This window comes from Octodon degus, unplaced genomic scaffold, assembly GCF_000260255.1.
Source record: "Octodon degus isolate 3935 unplaced genomic scaffold, OctDeg1.0 scaffold00039, whole genome shotgun sequence".
In the NCBI taxonomy this organism is placed as follows: Eukaryota; Metazoa; Chordata; class Mammalia; order Rodentia; family Octodontidae; genus Octodon; species Octodon degus.
In genome coordinates, this window is record NW_004524615.1 from 10,971,222 (window position 1) to 10,990,418 (window position 19,197).

The 19,197-nt window shown below is 39.7% G+C and overlaps 1 protein-coding gene across 1 annotated transcript in view; it reads left to right on the plus strand.

Moving 5' to 3' along the window:
- Nalcn (sodium leak channel, non-selective) overlaps nucleotides 1–19,197 on the plus strand; it is a 357,549-nt gene that overhangs the window by 225,413 nt on the left and 112,939 nt on the right. The window contains exon 13 of the mRNA XM_012514741.1: nucleotides 11,514–11,588. Coding sequence (XP_012370195.1) covers nucleotides 11,514–11,588 — 75 coding nt within the window. The remainder of the gene's footprint in view (nucleotides 1–11,513; nucleotides 11,589–19,197) is intronic.

Below are 19,197 nucleotides of genomic sequence, written 5' to 3' on the forward strand. Positions count from 1 at the left end.
ACTTCACATATGCCCCTCTCTAGGCCAGTCCTCTCTCTCCTTTCTCATCTTCCTTCTTTACCCTTTTTATCCCCAGACAACCATGATACATGTAGTGTGACTTCATCCATTTTTTAATCTGAACGTCTTGTCAGACACAACAAAACTTATTTGTGAAGCACTAAGCGAAAGAGTAAACTAGGGCCAGGGAGATGGCTCAGTAGAATAAACACTTGCCTGGCAAGCACAGGGTCCTGAGTTCAATCCCCAGTACCACCAAATAAACAAACAAACAAACAAACAAACAAACAAATAAATAAATAAACTACACATAGGTGAAAAGATACATTAATATTTCAAAGATTTTAAAAAATAAAAATAAAGGTGTATGTTAAAATCTATGAAATATGGAGGTTTCCCGCACAGATATACATCTATAAAAACATAGGGTATTTTAAGGTTAAGGTTATCCCTAAAACAAATTTTATATCATAAAACTTGAATATTAACATTAATATATTTTAATCTGAGAAGCACCAATCCCATGTACTGATGGCTATACCTTGGTGTCATAATCCACGGAGACCGCGCTGTATTAGACCATGTGTTTCCTTCCCTATAAATCATCAGTAGCTGCAATTTTCAAAATACAGGTTCCACAGTCAACTTTTTCACTAAAGATTGTATTCGAGGTCTTTTTATCTTACTACTCAGGAAACTAATTCAGTCACCAGCATATACAGTCATATACTCTATCCGCTGATTAAATGCTTGCTTATCAGCTCCCTCCTGATGGATATTTAGGCTGTTTTCCAAAGTCTGGCTCTTCAGTGCTGCAATATATGCATGCTTTATGGCCACTTGTGTGGGACTTTCTCTAGGATTTGGGCCAGAAAGTACAATGCCTAGATCCTGGCTCCTGCCCGAATTGCTCTATGCCTGGGGTCTGCAAGTCCAGATATTAAGTCTGGCCCACCACCTCTATTGAGATAACCTGTGAGCTACACATGATTTGGCAATTTTACATGGTTATGTGAGCATGTATTTATACATGCCTTCAATGTTGCCATCAAGGACAAATTTTCAGACCCCTGTGCTCTGGAAAAACGCACTAATCTGCTTGCCCAATTGTAGTGGTTGGCAATCCCCATGTTTTTACACTCTCACTTATATCTCTTATGATTTGATTTGTAAGACTTTGATACTCAGAAGAGTGAACTGTGTATCATCTTGCCTTAGCTTTCATTTTTATATTTTCATCTTTATGAATATGTAAGCACCTCTGTATCAGATTATTTGTCATCTCCTTTTTTTTTTTTTGCAGAACCAGGGATTAAACTCAGGCCCTTGCACTTGCCAGGCAAGAGCTTATTCTACTGAGCTATCTCCTGGGCCCCTGCAATCTTCTTTATGACATGCCTAATCCCTTGCTTTATTTTCTAAGGGCTGATTGTATTTTTAAAAATTCATTTGCTGGAGGGAGATGATAGATAGATAGATAGATAGATAGATAGATAGATAGATAGATAGACAGATAGACAGATAGACAGATAGATAGATAGATAGATTCATACATGCATGCACACATACATACATGTACACATACATACACACATACATACACAGAGTAACTTACTGACTACAGAATGTTGCAGATCTACCCTCTTTGGTACTATTTTTTTTCCAATTTTTGATGTCTGTTACATATCTTGATGTGGTCACAAACACTTGTTTACATTTATTTCACTTATTGTTTACATTTATTTTGAACCCATGTGTTAGAAATTCTTTTCCACCAGAGGTAATAAAATATTCTTCTGTACATTCTTCTTAGGGTTAATTTTTTTTTCTTTTCACTTTTAGGTCTTTAACCCATCTCAATCTACTACTTTTATATAGTAGTAAAAGTAACATGAAATACATACCTTAAATAAAACCCAAATCAATTTTCCTGAATCCACTTTATTTGAAAATTTTAATGCTATAGGATATTTATTTGTTTTCTGCTTAAACTTTGAAATTTATAAATTACTTTTTTGAGAGATAATTTAATGAAAGAAACACACCATCACTATACTAAAATAAAAAACATAGCTTCAATATTATACCCCCCAAAATCCTCAGTGCTAAAATCATTTCTCTATTTCCCAGAGATTTTACTTAAAATATGATCAGCCGTCATTTTCCTGTCCCTGTGTACAGTGTGAGTTACTCTACAGGCTCTGTTAGTGTAGCTCTCATGGTCCAGTGCAACTCTACTGAATGCTTACTGCCTTACAAGTGTGAACCTACATCCTGCCCAAAGTGGGATAGGGTCAATCCATATCTCTCTAAAGCCTACAGCTCACTGGAAATTAGCAGCAGTAACGTGTACCAAGCAACAAACAAGTAAAGCCTCAACAGAGGAATGGCAGGTGTTACTTGCTGTGTCATCAATCCCCCGTTAGTACACAGCTGCTTTCCGGTTGTTCCATGTTGACCTGAAATTTTAAATATAGGCAGTAAAAGAGCTGGAATGAATTGTAGACCGACATATCAGTATGTTTGTAAGGATGATAGGCCTGTGTAGTGTACATATCTCAGGCTATAAAAACTGAAAAATGTTGCAAGTTAAAATCTCTATTCCATAAACCCATTTGAGGACTTAAACATACCTTAAAATGAGCATTTTTGTTAAACTGTGTATTTCTTTTTGTAAAACATAACAAGACTTCCTAACCTAATCAGAAATAAATCAATCAATCAAGTCTGCAAGTGTCACCAAGCTCTAATCTGTCTTTTATTCATGCTGAGCAGTGATGCCTCACACACCCTGGCGAGTTCTTGATGTCGTCCTCTTAGGAGCACGTATGTGCCAGGCAGCAAAAGGAGAAAGAAAAGGGGAGGGGACGTTTGGCTGCAGCTTATTCTGGAATAAAAAACAGCAGGCCGTCCTATGCTCCTGGGGCACCAAACTGTCATCTCTCAATGAAAATCCAGCTTAAGCGTACAGCAAATGCATATGCATAACCATTATCTGTTGTTCCTGGAAAGTCTCTTGCTGCTGTCGGGCAGGTATTCTGTATTTCCATCCCGACTGATTGTGCTTTTTCACATGCTTGTTGAATTCATCTTTTCCTCCTCTTTTTGCCAAGGATTTGGAGATAAGGACTCTGAAAGATTTAACCAGTGAAATGACTTATTTTTCTCCTTTCACTGTTTCTTCTCTCTATTATTGGCTGGAAGAAAAGTCCTGTGATGTGAATACGGAAAGGAGAGAAAAGTAATTAAGCATTCGCTGTGGATGGTCCTTTTGTTACCTTTGAAGTACTGAAATTAACACAGCAATCTCCTGATTCTGTCTTGGTGGCGGCAGCTTGCTGAAAATAGTCATATTTTGCTGACAGAAATTACATTCCAAAGTGTAAATTAAATAACTTGATTTCATAGAATTCATTTAAAAGTGCATCTGTGTTGAACGTATTCCATTTTACACGGCTCTGATTACATTTGACTTTTTGTTGACCCATATAAAAAGTGAAATTGTTTCATCCTACAGACTGCAAGATAGCTTAGGATAGCGTGATTATAAATGGTGAAAGGAAAAAATAACACAAGGTTGTGAGGCACTGATCGTATTCCTGCTGTATTCCTATTGTGTACCTGAAAATAATTTAAAAGAGAAATTACAGGTAGAATTCACAATAGAAAAAGAAATAAGATAAAAGGTGACATGTCAGTTTAGGGCCACCTTTAAGCTATATAAAAGGAAAAGAAAATAGCACAACTAAATGTAAGTAGAAGTCCTATATAGTAGGTCACTCTATGCAGTGTTAAAGAGGAACCAAAGCAGAATGTGTAGGTACCGAAACAGAAATTGTCAACAACGTAAATATATTCTAAGCAAGAAATCTGTGTCTTGCAAAGAAACCACAATTTTCCACAATCCAAATGCTCATCCCAGAGTCTTATATACAGAGATTGTGTGGTGGACAGAGTAGTGGGGAAAATCATTATACTTGTAAACACAAATACTTTAGTTCTTTATTAAGTTTAAACCAAATTTGTTATGGCTAACTGGAATAAAAACAGGTTTTACAATCCATAGTTTAATTAATAAGGCCAAACACAACAAATCCCTAGCAAACCCTTATGTCAGGAGAATCTGGTTTTTGTTTTGTTTTGTTTTTTATTTGTTTGTTGTTCAGTATAGCATGAGGTGTAAAAGAGAAAGGAGCTGGGATAAAAGAAGACTCCTCTCAGGAATATGACTGTCGTCAGACCATCAGGAGATGCTGTGGCAGGAACAGTATCAAACTTAGAAAACTGACTTTTAAAATCCTCTGATGGGAAAGGTCAAATTTCCACCAAATAAGTTTATTATATCATTCACCAAAATTCTAAAACGGAGTCTTCCCAGGTTTCAAAACAGATCTGAGCTGCAGCGTGTTGTGTTGGAACTATCGTTCTTAGGAAGAAAGAAAAGAAGCAACAGAGGTAGGAGCCCAACAGGATAGGTTTGTTTCAGAACAAACCGGAGAGGGACCACTTTGGTGCTAGAGACCAGACCAGCTGTTCTCACACAGGTGATGGGGTCCTTTGTAGGGTCATGGGGAGGGAGAGTTCAATGCGAGGGGCTCATGGCTGCCTGCCAAGAATGAGGCTTAAGAGGACACAAACCGCCATGGGTGCCCAAGGTCAAGGCTGGGGAAGGCACAGGGAGCAGGGCCTGCTATCAGTAGCAGGGCTGACGTAGTCATGAGTCCCCAGGTGCAGCTGTGCTCGGACAGGGTGGCTTAAAAGGGTCCCCGGTCAGCATGGTGGCGGTAGTCAGATTCCTTCAATTATCAATGCTAAAAATATCTTGGGAATGAGCATTATGACCTGAGAAGAATAAAAATATTAAATAGCTGAAGTCTTTTGTTATTCTCCACTTTTTCATTGAAATCACTGATTCCTAACATGTATAATTATCATAAAGATCATAAAGTTGAATATTCCACAGTAGAACAGATTCTATGCTGTATACTACAATGATCAAATGATGATTAAAATGACAAGTAGCCAATACATTAATATATATATGCATATATATATGAATTTTTTAAGATGTGTACAAATTAAACATCATTCTGTTGAAATTACATATGGATTTTAACAATGTTCAAGAGGAAATGAAATGATATGCCATGAGCCCTTTTCTCCTTAACATTGCACTATTGGGCCTGGAGAGATAGCTCAGTAGAATAAGCACTTGCCTGGCAAGTGTAGGGTCCTGAGTTCAATTCCTGGTATCACAAAAAAAACTGCACTATTAAAAAAACAGTGACATAATATTTAGGACCATACTCTAACTCAAAGTATTATATAAATTTAAATATTAAAAAATAAATAAAGCAAAGAAGATTGATTGCATCATTTAGAAGTGTCAGCACATGAAAATGTTTCATATACACAATGATATGCTTGTGATTCATTGTGCCAGATCCTAGTAAAAATTATTGTATCAATAACATTTTAATACAAGCCCACAAACTCTATACAATGCCTATGGAGAACCATTGGGCACAGGCCATGTGGTACTTGCAGTTGGTGATCGTCAATGCCAAGTGAAATGAGCCCTGTTTTAAATGAGCATTCCTCTGGCTTTCTATAAAAGCAGAACAAACAAAAACCTCTAGGAAACCGAGGACTGAGTCTTGCCTTTAGAACTAGGACTTGTCACTCATCCATGTGACATTCAATGCACCACTGCATTGGAAAGTGGGTGACACCCAGGCCAATCTGCTCCCCGTCTAATCCCACACTGCCTTTGTAAGAAAACAGAGTATCACTGACAAGATGAGTTAAGTATGATGAACCCAAGCTGCCAGCCTCCCCTCACTTCTATTTTTTGGATCACAGTGATTATTGTCACCTTCTTAGAGTCTGAGAAAAGAACTACGAAGTAATTCTCACCTACTCTCCATCAGTTGCAGACTCACGCTCATCTTCTGTTTTGTTTCCCTTCTAAAAAACCCAACCTCATCCAGTCCTCTCTGACCCTGGACAGCAAGTTGACACCTTGTCATGGTAGCCTGCCAGGGACATAGCAAGCCATGTCCAAACTGAGCATTAGGAGGACACTAAAGCCCCACATCCACATTTTTTAACTAGTTCCTGTTTTTAACTAATTTCTTCATTGCCTATCACCTTTTTGATGCAAATTAAACAATGAAACCAAAACATTCAAAGCAATTTGTTAAATGAAATGAAGTTTAATGCACTCATAGAGCATACTTTAAAACTTGGTCTTATACAAGTCCTAAATTTGCTGTAATCTCCCCTCCACACTTGGTTCTCAGTCGGAGATTCAAGGGCTTCCCACTGCAAAACCCTGTGAGCATCTTCCCTAGGAAGGCAGAGCATTTCCAGGATGATTCTTGCCTTCTCTCACCTACCATAAAAATCACTCTCCTCTGCCTTGACAAGAAGTAAGATGAGAATCCCTCATGTGTCACTGGTCCTCTGCTCAAAGGGTAGCTTTTTTTTTTCTTGCCTCTCCAAGAAAAACACATTAAAATATACTGCTTATCTTTAAATAGACTTGAAAATGGGAAAGAAAATTAGGAGCAAGGAGGAGGAAAGAGAGGAGGAAGAAGGGATTGAAACGGATCAAGCTACGTGATGTGCATGTACCAAGTGCCCCAGAAGCATCACTTTTCTGCACTGCAAACATTCACTAAGTTTTTAAAAGATAACACTCTATGTACAATTATCTTCCACATACATCGTTATACAGGCTGCACTTCCAATGAAGTGGCTACACTGAGATGTGTGATGTGCCTGCACCAACTCCCCACAAAGACTGTAATCATTACGCACTGCAAACATGCACCAGTAGGTATAAAACTCAAAGGAGAAAATCAAACAAAACCAAAACAAACAAGCAAAGAAAGTCAGCATTTTGAAAAGAAAAACTCACCAGAGAAGAAAGTAACATAATTACTTCATGACTGTCCCACGCTCCCTCTGGAGTCCCCTGACCTCCTGAGCTCTGCCTGCGGTACTCAGTTCGCTGTCCTGATCCCACTCCTTGGCCTTCCCAGTATCCTTCTAGAAGCTGGGCTCTGTCTGGAGTCTTCTTGTCTCACAGTGAGCCACGTGCTCCCGGGCCACCTGAATTCATTCCTCATCCCCTCTTCCTCCCAAGCTCTTCTACCTTGCAACCTGTGCAGCACATCCTAGAGACCTCTGTCTGTGTCTCACAACCTTAAGTCAGAAGTCCCTGACCTAGGCTGCCAGGCAAGGGGCTCTGAACCCTAAATGGTCTGATGGAACCAAACTCTACTGTGATCCTCAGTGGACATTAGTGTCCAGTTCTCCGTCTTCCTCTGCATGCAGCTGCTGTCCCACCTCGGATATGGCTTTCCTTCAGATTTCAGCCTTTAGAGGGGAAGCAAGAATCTTCTCTTGAAAAAGTGTTCCTGGAGGACATGACACACCACAGTCTGAGCCCCATCTGGGTATGTCTCCATATCTAAAACCTGGCCTTCCTTCCTGCCCAAACTTGCCCCTTATTGGAGCCCAATGTAGACCAGGAGCAAGCGGGAAATGGAAGAAGCTGCCTGAGAGATCAAGATGGAGAGAAGTCCTGGAAGTTCCCCAGACAAGTCTTTCTTAGTTTCATGTGCAGGATTTCTGAACTTGTACTTGTGTGAGAGCTGGGCATTAGTGTGTTGGAACACTCCAAGGCCTAGAGTCTAGTGAATTGAATAGGGGCACCCAAAATATGTGGCTGTGTCTCAACCCTGCAGCCTTTCAATGTGACTTTATTGGAAAATGAACCTTTCAGTTGTAACTAAATTAAGCATCTTGTGATGAGCTCATCCTAAATTTAATGACAAATGTTCTTATAAGAGACCCAAGAAAATGAGATGGGGAGGGAGAGAGAGAAAGAGAGGGAGAGAGAGGGAGAGAGAGAGAGAGAGAGAGAGAGAGAGAGAGAGAGAGACTTGTGAAGATGGATGAAGATGGAGCCAGACACTAGTATTGCATAGAGAGGCCAGGGCCACCTGAGGCTGCCCAAAGCTGGAAGACACAAGGCAGGATTCTCTCATACAGTCTTTGGAGGGAGTGCAGGCCTGCGCTTTCTACTTCAGGCCTCCAGAAGTATAATAGAATAAACATTTTAAGCCACTAAAGTATGAATTTTACTTCAGAAAAACTCACATATATGGTCTGGAGCTGGCGTGGTGGCCACACGCGCTGATGGAAGCCCAAAGCCCCTAAACCAAGCACCATTGCCACCCCCAATAAGGGTAGCAGATGCTTTTTCCACTTCAGAGTAAACTAGGTGCCAGCTTCTATGCCCATCTTGACCTTAGGCAACTCCTAACATAAGCTTTTATTCAAATGTATTTTAGGTCAAAAGAACTGAACTGAATTGATATAACAATCCTCTACCCTCGGCCATCAGCACAAACAGATTGATTATGAACTAAATTAAATTCATTTGTAAATAATCAAGGAAAATTATTTTGACATAACCTAATTTTGTGCTATATGTTTTCACATAGGCTATACAAAATTTGTTGGAGAAAGGTTAAAAATAAAAAATAACAGCAGCGATTTGTTGAGCTTTTTCTATTTGGTGATATCTCCCAGGTAATAGCTCTGAAACTGCCTGAGAGCCAGTGATTCCCGCATGGCTGGTGGCGGGCAAAGCCTGTTTGCCACCCGAGGCCTGTGTCCCCAGGCACGGTGCTGTGCCCTACCAGGCTACCCCCACCCGAGCCATGCCCAACACCTCCATGGAGTCCTGTCAACTGCTGGTGGGATTCAGTGAGCAAAGAACCTCGCTATCCTTAAGTAACTCAGCATCTGTCTGGTGTTGGGTAAATAATTAAAAATAAAATCTCCTCCCAGCCCAGAAAACCTCTCCATCAATGTAGGAGAGAAAAAAAATAGTTTTATTATTGAGTAAGCACTAAACATCCTGAGATGGGCATCTTGGGCAACCTGCTAGAGCTGGCAAAGGCAGAAAGAAGGTTGCTGTTAGGTATCACCACATGAATTCCTATTTTGGAGATGAAAATAACTGGTCCTCATGTCGGAAGACCCTCGCAGTACCGTTTAAATACACTACATCCTAAATCTCCTGGTAACTGGGGAGGCCATCTATGGAAGTTGATTACTTGTAACCAAAGGAAAACTAAAGCTTCCCCTAGCTCCTCGGCGAGGTATAGTCTCCGAACTTGGAGCCCCGGGCCTGGAGAAAGGGACCGCCACAGAGAAAGAGACACAGAGGCACTATCATTCTTGGTGTTTATTTATGTTTCAAATAGGACCACCCCAAGTCTTTAAGAAACCCATTTCTGAGTTGGTCTGTCACTGAGAGACCAATTTAGCTTTAAAGTTTTATACAGAATCAAAAATACATAGTGACAAGTTCTCTGAAGGAAATGCCATAGGACAGAGAAAGTGTCCTTTTCACTTTTCCTATCAATGAAAGACATTTGTCTTTCTTGCTTGCTTCTTTCTTGCTTTTTTTTTCTTTCTGTGAAGGACTTTGTATTTCTTTCATCAAAGACTAGAGGACTGATTGATTGATTGATTGATTGATTGATTGATTTACATCACTGGGGATTGAAGCCAGGACCTTCTCACTGAGCTACATCCTCAGCCTTTTTAGTATTACTATTTTTTATTCAGGCTCTAATTAAGTTGCAAAATTCCCTAGACTGACCTCAAACTTATGATCCTCCTGCTTCGGCTTCCCAGAGTGATGGGATCATGGGCGTGCATCACCATGCCGGGCTTTCTTTTCTTCCCTTTTCCATTTGTGTGTCCCTTTTTCTGGAGAGGCTAAGTCAGGAAGCAGCAACGTTGGCTCAAGTGCCCAGTGAGCAGGAAGCAGATGTGGGGCGATGCGGCTCCTGAGCAGGACACCTGCAGTCTCACCCCGCCCAAGCTGGGACAGACATGCAGAGAAATGTAAATGTCTCCTCTGACGTTGCTTGCTATCCCTGTCACAGGAAAGGGGCTTACTTGGAGTGAGCCCTGAAATAAGCTAGAAATATGTGTGCTTTTGAGGAAGCCCGAAGCCCACTGAAGAGCTATCCATCAGTTTCTGCATGGTGATGTCTCTGATACTCACAAATCACCTCAACTTACCTTCATGGTTAGCTTCTAATATTAGCAAATGGGCATAATTTTTAAAAGGGCAGTTGAAAATAAGAATAGAAATTAGGAATGAAAAAGATGAGGAAATTATGTGGGCTTTTGGAAATTCCAAGCCACAGAAGAACTGAAAATTAAAATATTTTCAAATGTTATTGTATTTTTTTTCTTTCTCATATTACTTATTCTAAAGGAAGTACTTTTTTTAATTTGAGAAATATGAACTATAAAAAAAGATTTTATTTTTAACCTTACAGAGGTAGACATTAAAGCATCTCCTTCTAGCATTTTATCTACTCTTCCTTTTTATACAAGACTATTATCATGTATACTATTATATAATACTGAAACATAACCATTTTTTGATAGTGTAAAAATTCAGAAGTAATCTACTGCTACATAACAAATTACCCATAAGCTAGAGGCTTACTAACAGACAGAACTTGATCATCTCCCTTTCTGTGGGTGAGGAAGCTGGGCTACACTCACGCGTGTGTTTCTAGTTTAGTCTTTCATGGGACTATTCAGGAAGTTGGCTGGAGCTGCAGTGACCTCAAAGCTTTGCTGGGCAATAGTGTCTACTTCCAAAATGAGTCACTGTTGGAGAGACCTCAGTTCCCTGCTGCGTGTTGGTGGGAAGCCACGGTGCATCACCACGTGGACCTCTTCATACAGCTGCTTGAGTGTGCTTACCACGTGACACCTGGCTCCCACCTGGCTGCCACCTGGCAAGCAGGTGGTCCAAGATAAGGCAAAGTGAAAGGCATGGTGTTTTCCATTGCTTAGCTTCATAAGACATACCTTATCTTCTCAGTAACCTACCAGTTACATTATCCAGTCATAACCACTGCGGGGGGGGGGGGTAGTGGCAGGACTATGCACAGTTATGAACATCCCCAGCTAGGAGGAATGCTGGGAGCTAACTTGGACACGAGTTCCCACAATGGGAAACTTCAATGGCTGCAGAAATTTTATCATGTAGATCTCAATAACTTATGCAAGTTTAGACTTTATCTCCAGTATTTTAAAATTACAAAAAATGCTTCAGCAGGCACCTTTGAATATTAAGGCTTCATCAACACTTCACAGCAGATTCTCAGAATATGGTCTCCGAGATTGGATCATTGAATTAGAATTTTAAAAAATTTCTTATTTGTGTTGATTTAATGAAACAAATTGATATTTCATAATGTTCATTTCAGCTAGTGCATGAATTCCTTTGGTATATTCATGACAAGTGACTTAAAATGCCAGTGCAATGATTCATAGCTGCATGGATAATTTTCACTTAATTAATCCTATGTACAATATTTTAGGTAGATATTCTATATTATAGTAATATTGAATACTTATGGCACATGGGTGCTTTTCATTTTTATTTAACCATTTTATAGATCCTCCTGAGTTTGTTTGTTGCTGTTATTTTGGACAACTTAGAACTTGATGAAGATCTAAAGAAGCTCAAACAAGTAAGTAACATATGGGGAATTTTTTCATATAAGAATAAAGCAGGACTCTACAGTAATATTGGAAGTTGGAGCTTTAAAGAGTGAATTAAGGTAGTCTAACCAGAAAAGTGATGTTTATTTTTAAGTTTAATTTTTCTGTCATATCAATAAGGGAAATTTATCTTACATGGATAACTATCATAACTTTATATTATTATTTTGAGTAAAAATAAGATGGACATAATATAGTACATTGAGTATAATTCTCCTCATGCTATTAAATGAAGGTGGTTTATAAATCAAATACCTCAGAGCCAGGTTTCCATTTTGCATAATTGTATATAATATTTATCATCATCATCATCAAATTACTGAACATCCACCTGTCTGACCTTTAAACACTAAAAGAGAATTCTGTATGAGGCCAACAATGATTATAAGAAATGCAATACAGTAAATGATCAGACACATGCCCAGTTATGCATGAAAACTGACTTGTGTTATGATATGAGAATCATACCCCAAAAAGTAAATGGAAATGTGTGACATTTATGTTGTTAATGTCAGACAGATGAAAGATATGATCAACTATTCCCATAGCTTCTGAACTGTAGAGGATACTAGACTTGAATATTTGGCTTTAACAAGGAATATATATAAACCCTTTGAGAGGTAGATTTGATAAAGGGAAACATTGATTAGGATTTTCTTGGGTTGCTTTCTCCGTACTGCAAGCAGAGTTGAGATGCTGACAAACAGAACGAAGGCTCTGAAACAGTTTCATTGAAATTCCATGAAAGTCCTACACATTCAGAATTTTCAAAAATCCTTTTAGGCATTTTACCTTATTTTTATCCGATCTCAAATGAAAAATCAATAAGGAAAAATAAGACTCTAGCTGGCATCTGATTTACCATCTGAACTAAAAAGTTTTAATAAACATATAGCTCTTCACTTTAGTAACCATCATTAGTTATGAGGTGGCTTGCGAGATACTACAGAAACTTGTGGTCTTAATTACTTACTTATTGCCAAAAAACAATATCTGAATCCACACCCTAAGGAGGAAAGGTTTGTTTTGGCTCATAGACTGTAGAGCTTTCAGTCCATAGTCAGCTGGCTCCAAGGGAGGGCACATGGAGAGGAGAAAGAGCCAACGGCACAGTGGCCAAAGCAGAGAGAGGGATCAAGGGAGGAGGAGGGAGAGAGACCTTTCCAGCCACACCCCAGGGATGCACCCCCTCCAGCCCAGATCCACCTCCCAAGTCACCTTCAGCTATAAGCTCTTCAGTGGATGAATCCAATGGTGCCTATCATGCCCCCCTGATCCAATCACCTCTCCAACGCCTCTCCTATGAGCTCATGAGGCTGTCGGGGTACATCCAGGTACAAACCATGACACACTGTGTTTCTAGAAATGCTGTGCATCACACTTGATGATCCACTTGTGCTAGCCTACAGTTTGGAGCATTTTCTTTGAACATTCAAGATATTCGAGCATTGAAAACTCTAATCATAAATAAAGCAGCAATTTTGTCTTCATCAGTACTTTCCACATTGTTTGTTAATCATGATTGGACTAAAGCTACAGATCCATTAAAAATTATCTATTAATTTCATATTGGCAACCCATTGAATTTCATACTTGAAATATTTCAATTCTAAGTTCTTGATTTTTTTCTTCCATTTTTGCACAAGAATATATTGTTCTTTTACAGTTTAGCAATTTTTTTTATATTCTTGGTTTTCCTTATTTTCAGCTATCTTGGCCTTTGAGGTACAATAATTTCAGGAATCTGCAGACACATGTGGCCACATGCCCAAGTGCACTTGCATGCACATGTGTCCATAGTAATGTGGATTTCTGAAGTTTACACTGTCTTCTACAGCTTCTTGTAAATCTCCAATAAAAATGCTAGATGAAATATTTAGTTGGTTGCATGTCTAGAAACCCAGTTCTTTAGATTTAAATGAATGTACTCTATTTTTCCCATGCTCTGATGTGGGGGGAGGGGGCTTTCATTTTCTAGAAAAGCATTATGTACTCCAAATTCTGTCTTTGTTCAGTTCAATTTTTATTTTTCACTTTGAGGACTCTTAGAAATGGACTAAAAGTTTAAAACAAAAATCTGTTACCACTTCTACCTCTTCTGCAGCATAGCATCACGATGGCAGTATTTGCTGAATGCTTGCTCAGTGCCAAGTGACATATGTTACCACTTATAACTCACAACAGCTACTTACTACACATGTTCTTTTTATATTCATCTTACAAACGAGGAAAATAAGGCACAAAGAGTTACATAACTTGTCCAAAGTCACACAGCCTACAAATGACAGGATTTGACTGTAGGTAATTTGTACCAAAATCCTCAACTCTTAAGCTCCAAACTACATTGAGTCAAGCTAAATTTTATAGAAATGAGTCATGTATGTATTCAGTGGGGGCTCATTCATAGGACCATTAACATTTTTATAAATGACAATGTTGTACATAGCAAAGCCATCATTATATTCAAAAATAACTGTTTAGGGAAGCCTCAGTTCCCTGCAGAATGGAGGTAAATTAGGCAGTAAGGTCATTAAAACCATCCAAAGTAGTTATTTTTCTCCTCTAAAAAAGCAGATGCTCGTCAGAGTCCCCACATGGTAGCAAATGGTACTCTTGATACCTTTTCCTTGTATGACTTTCTTGACCCCGTGATCCTCTGTGGACATGAGTTACAAAACATTTCTGTTAAAATTAAAAAGTTGGTTCATGAGTATTTTTCAAAAGCCATGGGAACCTGTTCCAGTCACCTCGAACATGCAGAAGCTAACCGCAAACTACTCAGTACACCCGGAGATGGGAAAAGAAAGCAGGCCCATTGCTTTGGAGAGAAATCTCACTAGGTATTGGACAAGGTGGCAGAAGGGGACTAGGCAAGGAATTAGAATGGAGGAGCAAGAAATGAAGAAGTGATGACATGGGAAGCTCTCCAGATACGGCAGTATAGGACCACGTGCGAATGTAATGCAGTGGTAAAGGTGCAGCCCTGTAACCACATCCAAGTTGGGAATGCGATAAGGTCGGATGTCAAGTGTCAAAAGATGTGGAGCCTTTCAGTTAGAAGCCCAGAGAGGGCAAGTGTAGTCTGCATGGTTGGTTGTGTGAGGATGCCAATGTCCTTGACTAGAAGTGTAGTGTGATGTGACTTTTCCAGCTATTTTTATATACAACCTCCTTGCACTTTATTTGTGCAGGGTCTTGCTACATAGCCCCAGGATTACAGGCACACACCACCATGCCTGGTGTCAGTGGTCAACACCACCTGCCCACCTGAGGCTCCAGGACCAGCATGGCATGTGGTTCAGGGAATCAAACCCAGGTCTTTGAGCTTTCCAGGCAGGTGCTTAGACCTCCAAGCTATCTCGCCAGCCCCCTCCTTGCACTTTAGACTGTGGCTTCCAGTCAGGGACTGCTGCCCTCTAGAGATCCTACTGAGAAGCTAGGGAGCTAGGCAGCATCTGTAATGCTAAGGAAGCCAACAGGGAAATATCTGTGCCCTACCCAATATAAGGAGATGGATGTCATATTTAATATTCTCAGCTGAAAACTCGAGTCTAAGAGGCAACTTTGTTTCTTTAAAGGTGAAGTTCTAAAAGTCTCTTCATAGGAGGAGCATTGAAAAGTAGGACAAATATTTAATCTTTAATAATTGATTGTAATAAAAGGTATATTGTCATCAATCCCACTCAGAAAGCTCCTCCTTGCTTCGAAGATGCTTCTCCCACAATCTTGTCACTTGCCGCAGCGGTTCTAGAAGCCCTCTTTCAGGGTCATCTTCAGTTATACTGCCCTGGCTGCCTCAAGGTGTAGAAGCAATGCAAAGTGTTGACTTTCCTAGTTGTTTTGACTTTGGAGAACTGCCAGAAGCCCCATGGTGCCAGATCCAACACACAGCACGGAGGGCCACACATGGCGATGTCTCCCCCACTGCCTTTGGCTGGCACTCGGCAGCAGCATTCGCTGTGGCTTGGTCATAACTTCTAAGGACACTCGCAGAGCAGGACTTCCAGAACTGCCCCAGCAAGTGGCCCAAATGATGGCATGAGAGTGTTGCAAGTGTTGTATGGTATTAATGATAAAGATTTTTACTATAATAACTTTTATTTGATACAAGTATTCACATTTTTATCACATCTGGCATTTGCCTTCTTTTAAGAAAGAAAAGGTATGTTGACATTCTAACTGCTTGTTCAAAGTGTTTTGGTGGGGTTTTTTTGTAAAGAAAGATTTGTAGGGGAAAATAAAAGCTACTTGGGAAAAATCTTGAGAGGTTGTCATATAAGTGTCCGCTCTCACTGCCACTCTTCAAGATCTTCCCAACGCGTATCACTATGTGGCTTTCCTTTGTCATTCCTCACGGTGAATGATGCTACAAAATGTCACCCAGTCCTATGCTAACATAAAATTCCTCCACTACTTTTCATGTGTGCATTCCATTGAAGACACAATTGATTCCTCGCAGTCATAGTGCAATGGTATGCTTTGTATAGCTGCTATAATTTACACGACCCAATGTCTAATTAAGTAGGCTATGCTTCTCTTTTTAGCATTCCCCAAATGCAGTACAGGACCTGGAAATACACACACACACACACACACACACACACACACACACACACATGTTTGCTGTGGATACAACATTTGATTAGACGTCTGTGATTGTGAGATTATGCTAAACTACTGAGAAGACAAATCATTTTGTCTGGAAGCTGACAACAAAAACAATCAATCTTGGCCAAAAACTTTTCTGTGAACGGTAGTAGGAACTGATGACCTTGGCGCTTAGTGGTGGAGGGTTGACATCAGCAAATGCGGGTAGAATCTTACAGACTTTGAAAATGAAGAGAATTCTTGCTGCTTTAATGATTTTTGCAAATTCTGCTCAAGAAAGACATAAAGGGTTTTCTTTTAAGCAGTATAAAATTCATTAAACTAAAAGAAAAACTCACAGAGCAGCCTCGGGGAAAGAAGCACTGCAAAGGGAAGCATAGATAGCCTGCATAGATTAAATTTAAAGCTATGAAATTAAAAGCTGCTTTTCCAGCTCTGTATCGAGTGTCCTTTGAATTCCAGATAGTGAGTGACGATGTTGCTTTGATGGAGCCCGCTGCATGGGTGGTGGGTGGATGTGTAAAGAAACCTCTCCTTTTTACTCACTAGGCCTTTTTTTAAAACAAAAGCAATAATTATATATTATTTTTTTTTAAAAATCATGAGATCCAGGTTAGTATTATATATTATTTTTTTTTAAAAATCATGAGATCCAGGTTAGTATTTTTCTTCAGCCTTACCTGACACAATGACTATTATAATGTGTCCATTTGACGGAACTAAGGGAGGTCCCCATAGGTGGCAAAATAGTATTTTGGGGCGCATTGTTAAAGGTGCTTCTGGAAGAGATTAGCATTTGATTTGATGAACTGAATAGAACAGATCCTCTTCCCTGTTGGAGGCCAACATCTTCAAAACCTTTGAAAGCCAAAAGAGAACAAAAAGGCAGAGGAAGTTGACCCGCTGTGTCTGATTGCCTGAGCTGGATAAGTCTGCCCTGCTGGTCCCCTTCACAGGCCTTCACAGCAAACAGGACCCTCCCCCATCTGCCCTCTGGCTTTCAGACTTTCAGCCACACCATGGCTTTCCAATACCCCAACTTGTTGAATGAAGACAGGGGAACCTCTCAGCCTCAGCAATTCCATAAGCCAATAACTTAATTATCTTATATATCTTATTGGAATCTTGACAAAATTTATGTAAGATAAATAAGGCATTGGACCCTTATTCCCTGGTATATTCTTTTTCACTGATTTTTTCCTGCTTTAGTGAGCTAATTTCAAATTCTTGACCTTAGTAAGGAAATAAAGATGTTGCCGAGGAGCCATTCCGGAAGGACTCATTGTTACCCCACAATCTGAGCCATCACCTGTCTTCTCAGTATTGGTCAATCTTTATGAATGAGCTCAAACTAACGTGACTTATAAGTGAGTGATACAACTGCAAAGCATAGATTGTACTGATTAGAAGCTTCCTTTTTAGGGCCTTTGATATAAAATTACCAATGTATTAAATTACTAATGTTCAGGGGGATAAATTTCTTGCTCAAATTTATCCAAGAAAATTGAGTGACTGAGTTGGAACAAGGTGGTTGTCTGACTCTAAACCAGCTCCTTGCCAAGAGACACCAGAGACTGGGTCTTTCATTAGCATCAAGAAACTCATCTAACAAGTGGGTTGGATGAGACTCTTATCCAATTTTACATCAGTATATTTCCTCCCTGTGCGAGTACAGACAGGAAGCCAAATTATAATCAAAATATATTTTCTTAAGATCAAAATCAGGGAGATGTGGAGAAAGGTGGTATGATTCAAACCATAATGGCATAAGCTAAGGTCCTTAGAGATTTTCCTTTTGCAGCTGAGATATTATTAACTTGCAGAGTAATTTTTCCCATCTGTAAACTTGGGTTCTAGATATTCATCTACTATTCAGCAAGTCTTGGCAACAAAGGACATAGGGTGAGCAAGAAGCTGTCCCTCTCCTCAAATAACTTGGGAGCTAGTGAGAGAAAGCAATGAACCAGACACTTTTAGTGATCTTTATAAAGGGTTTTGGAAGTACATAAGGAATAATATCTAACTTAGATTACTACATCAGAGATGTTTTCTCACAAGCATGGTATGTAATGGAACCTGAAGTTGTTTTATTAGTCCAATTTGCCACTAGGACAAATACCTGACACTCACAATTTAAAGGGAAATGGGTTCATTTTTGTTCATGCTTATAGGGTACTCAGTCCGTAGCCAGTGAGCTCAAGGTAGGAACCTCATGGTGGAAATTCAGGCAGGACGCAGCTGCTACGTGTATGGTGGCCGAGAAACAAAGCAGGGAAGCAGCACCAGAAAGAAAAGAGGCCACACATAATTCCCAAGTCTCAGGTCTGTGGCCAACAGTACATACCCTACATTGTCCTTTATCAATCTTCCAGATGTTAATTCAATTAATTTGGCATGTTGGGATTAATGGGCATAGTTAAATAATGCTTATCCAAGAGAAGGAATTTGGAAGAAGACAGCCTTATGGAAAAAAAAGACATAAAATGATGAGGAGCCTGATACATCCTGCAACATGGAAGAACCTTGAAGACACGCTGCACGAAATAGCCAGTCACAGACAGACAAGTACTGCATGATTCCACTTATAAGTATCTGAAGTGGTCAACTTCATAGAAACACAGGGTAGGAGAAAGGGGTGTAAAGACGTTATTCAGTGAGCATAGAGTTTCCATTTGGCAAGATGAAAAAAATCGAGAGATTAGTTTCACAGCGTGGTGAATAGACTGACTGTACTGAATTTCACACTTAAAAAGAGTTAAGATGATAAGTTCTATGCCACCATTTTAACCACATTTTTTAAAATTTAAACTCGGTTACTATAGTAGCAACCAGGAAGTATTCAATGATGACAACAAGATGGGGTTGAAGGACTTTGTTGGTGGAGAGTGGTGTTGTAGGTGATGAGAAGTGAATGAGAAGTGGAGAAGTGAGGATGAAAGGGGCCAGCCAAATAGCTCAGCAGACTAAAGC